Consider the following 2,275-nt stretch of genomic DNA (forward strand, 5'->3'; position numbering starts at 1 on the left):
ATAGGAATCCAAGCGACCTAGCTCTAATCTAATATGAGAAAATAACTTTATTCTCCGCATACCGAATAACCAATTTCTTCGATAGTTCTCCTTCAGGTTCGATTTGTTACAATGGAGATTATAGCTGAGTGTCAGTAATTCACTAGTATCTCAGCAAACAAAGAAATAAGCAAAGACTAGTCTTGAACCAGTGCCAAATTATATTAATATTCACGAGTTCTCCTCCATTTAGCAAAGACAAATCGACCTAGCCCTCGTTTAGTTGGCCGGAATCGGCGGCGGCAAAATCACTGTAGTGCCCTGTAGCGCACTGTAGCATTTTCGTTTGTATTTGTGAATTATTGTCTAATCGTTGACTAATTAGGCTCAAAACGTTCGTCTCGCAAAGTACGACCAAACTGTGCAATTAGTTTTTGATTTTGTCAACATTTAGTACTCCATGCATGTACCGTAATTTTGATGTGATGGGAAATCTTCTTTTTACATAATGTCAAAGTTTGGATTTTGGGTGAACTAAACGCCCCCCTAGGCCCAAATAATCCAGTGATAGGACATGTTCGTTGTAGAGCCGTAGAGGTGACGAACAAAAATTGGTATGCACTGCCCTGTGCCAACTGCCAAGTCTAAAACGAAAAACCGATGTGGCTTACAAGTCGGAAAGGCCCTGGCCCCACCGTGGCTTCCACTTGGTCCTCGATGCAGCGCACCTGTTCTCTGCAGCCGCTCCACCCGCCACTACTCCCACAGTCCCGCTCCCAGCTTTTCAAAACCGCCTTCCTCCAGTCCACAGATTCCCGCGCCCGCCCCCACGCCGCTCGCCCCCCTTCCCCTCCTTCCTCCTTCCGATTCCCGCGCCCGCCCCCACGCCGACGAAAGCGGGGACACCGCCCGCCGTCTCCACTGCGTCGCGCGCCTCGGCTACCGTACCGTCAGCGGCAGGTTGCCGCTGAGCTTTTTGGCGTGCGTTGGTTCTTCTTGCGCAACTCTGCTGCTGGTTTCCAGCTCTGTTTTCCTTTCTTTCTCCTGTGCTTGTCAAATCTATCCTCCTGGCCGGGTAGCTTTTGGAAATTCCGGCGGGTTGCCGTTCTCGGCTTGTGTTCTTGGCCATCCCGGGTGGTGGTATAAATCTGGAGACAGATCCGGTCACTTGGGACGAGATCAAGAAAAGGAAGAAAAGAAACAGCGCGGCAAGCCGGCATCACGTAGCTTAAGATCAGAGGTACCTACCAAAACTTCCTTCAAGTGTAATGTAACCTTTGTAATCTAGATTTGTCTGTCTGTTCATCGTACATCCTGATCATGTCAAGCCGTTCTTGATTTCGTTCTTGTCTTTTTGAATGGTGAGCAGATACTGAGATTCCATCGGTCGTACGTGGTCAGAGCAACCTCACTTCGCTCCGTCCTGCGCGTTAGATGCTGGTTGCCGCGTCGCTCATGGCAATGGAGTTGAACACGGACCAGCTCGCCAGGTGGGAGCAGCAGCAGCAGCAGCACCCGAGGCGGCAGCAGAGCAGGAGGCAGGCCGTGGCCGTGGCCGTCTGCAGACAGAGCGCCGCGGCGGCGGCGTCTAAGGGGCAGCAGCGGCGTCAGAACGCGCCGCCGCCGCCGTCGCCCAAGCCTCCGCCGGCGGCGGCGGGCAGGCTCAGCGCGGAGGCGTTCCTGGCGCTGGCATGCGTCGCCGTGTCGCTCGTCGTGCTGCCGCTCGTCCTGCCGCCGCTGCCGCCCCCGCCGCCGCTGCTGCTGCTGGTGCCCGTCTGCCTGCTCCTGCTCCTCGCCGCGCTCGCCACCTTCGTGCCGTCGTCGGATGTCAGGACCATGGCGTCCTCCTACTTGTAACTACTAGTTGCTTAGTGAGTTTGCATAAATTCTTCCGGTCGGCCCTTCTTTGTATATGGCGATAAAATGAGTGTAATGATGAAATGGAAATCTTCTTCTTTTGTTTGTTTATTATTTTTTTCCCTGAAACAGAGATTCATCGTTAGATCGAACAAATTACTACGTACATGTGCTTTCTGTTCTGCAATCTGCATTTGATTGAACTCATCTAGTTTCTACTGGTTTCAGAAAATTACTGCGTGATTAGATAGATAATGAAATATGAAAACCAAGTTATATTACTCGCTCCTGCATGTTATGTGATGCATATCTCTGTTTACAAATTTGTTCAAGAATATGTTCCTTTTTTAATTTTTATATTGCAAGTATCTCATGTACAAATTTCTACAACATGAGTAACTTTACATGCTTTTAAAACCCAATAATTTGGGTTTAACTA

At 50.1% G+C, this 2,275-nt stretch overlaps 1 protein-coding gene across 1 annotated transcript; it reads left to right on the forward strand.

Moving 5' to 3' along the window:
• The first annotated feature begins 645 nt into the window (after window positions 1-645).
• On the forward strand, window positions 646-2,019 carry LOC136509562 (protein AUXIN-REGULATED GENE INVOLVED IN ORGAN SIZE-like). Its single transcript, XM_066504326.1, has 2 exons — window positions 646-1,219; window positions 1,349-2,019. The coding sequence occupies exon 2, from the start codon at window positions 1,414-1,416 to the stop codon at window positions 1,834-1,836; it is 423 nt and encodes a 140-aa protein (XP_066360423.1). The 5' UTR covers window positions 646-1,219; window positions 1,349-1,413; the 3' UTR covers window positions 1,837-2,019.
• The last annotated feature ends 256 nt before the right edge of the window (window positions 2,020-2,275 follow it).

Source organism: Miscanthus floridulus, chromosome 15 (genome assembly GCF_019320115.1).
Source record: "Miscanthus floridulus cultivar M001 chromosome 15, ASM1932011v1, whole genome shotgun sequence".
Classification (NCBI taxonomy): domain Eukaryota; kingdom Viridiplantae; phylum Streptophyta; class Magnoliopsida; order Poales; family Poaceae; genus Miscanthus; species Miscanthus floridulus.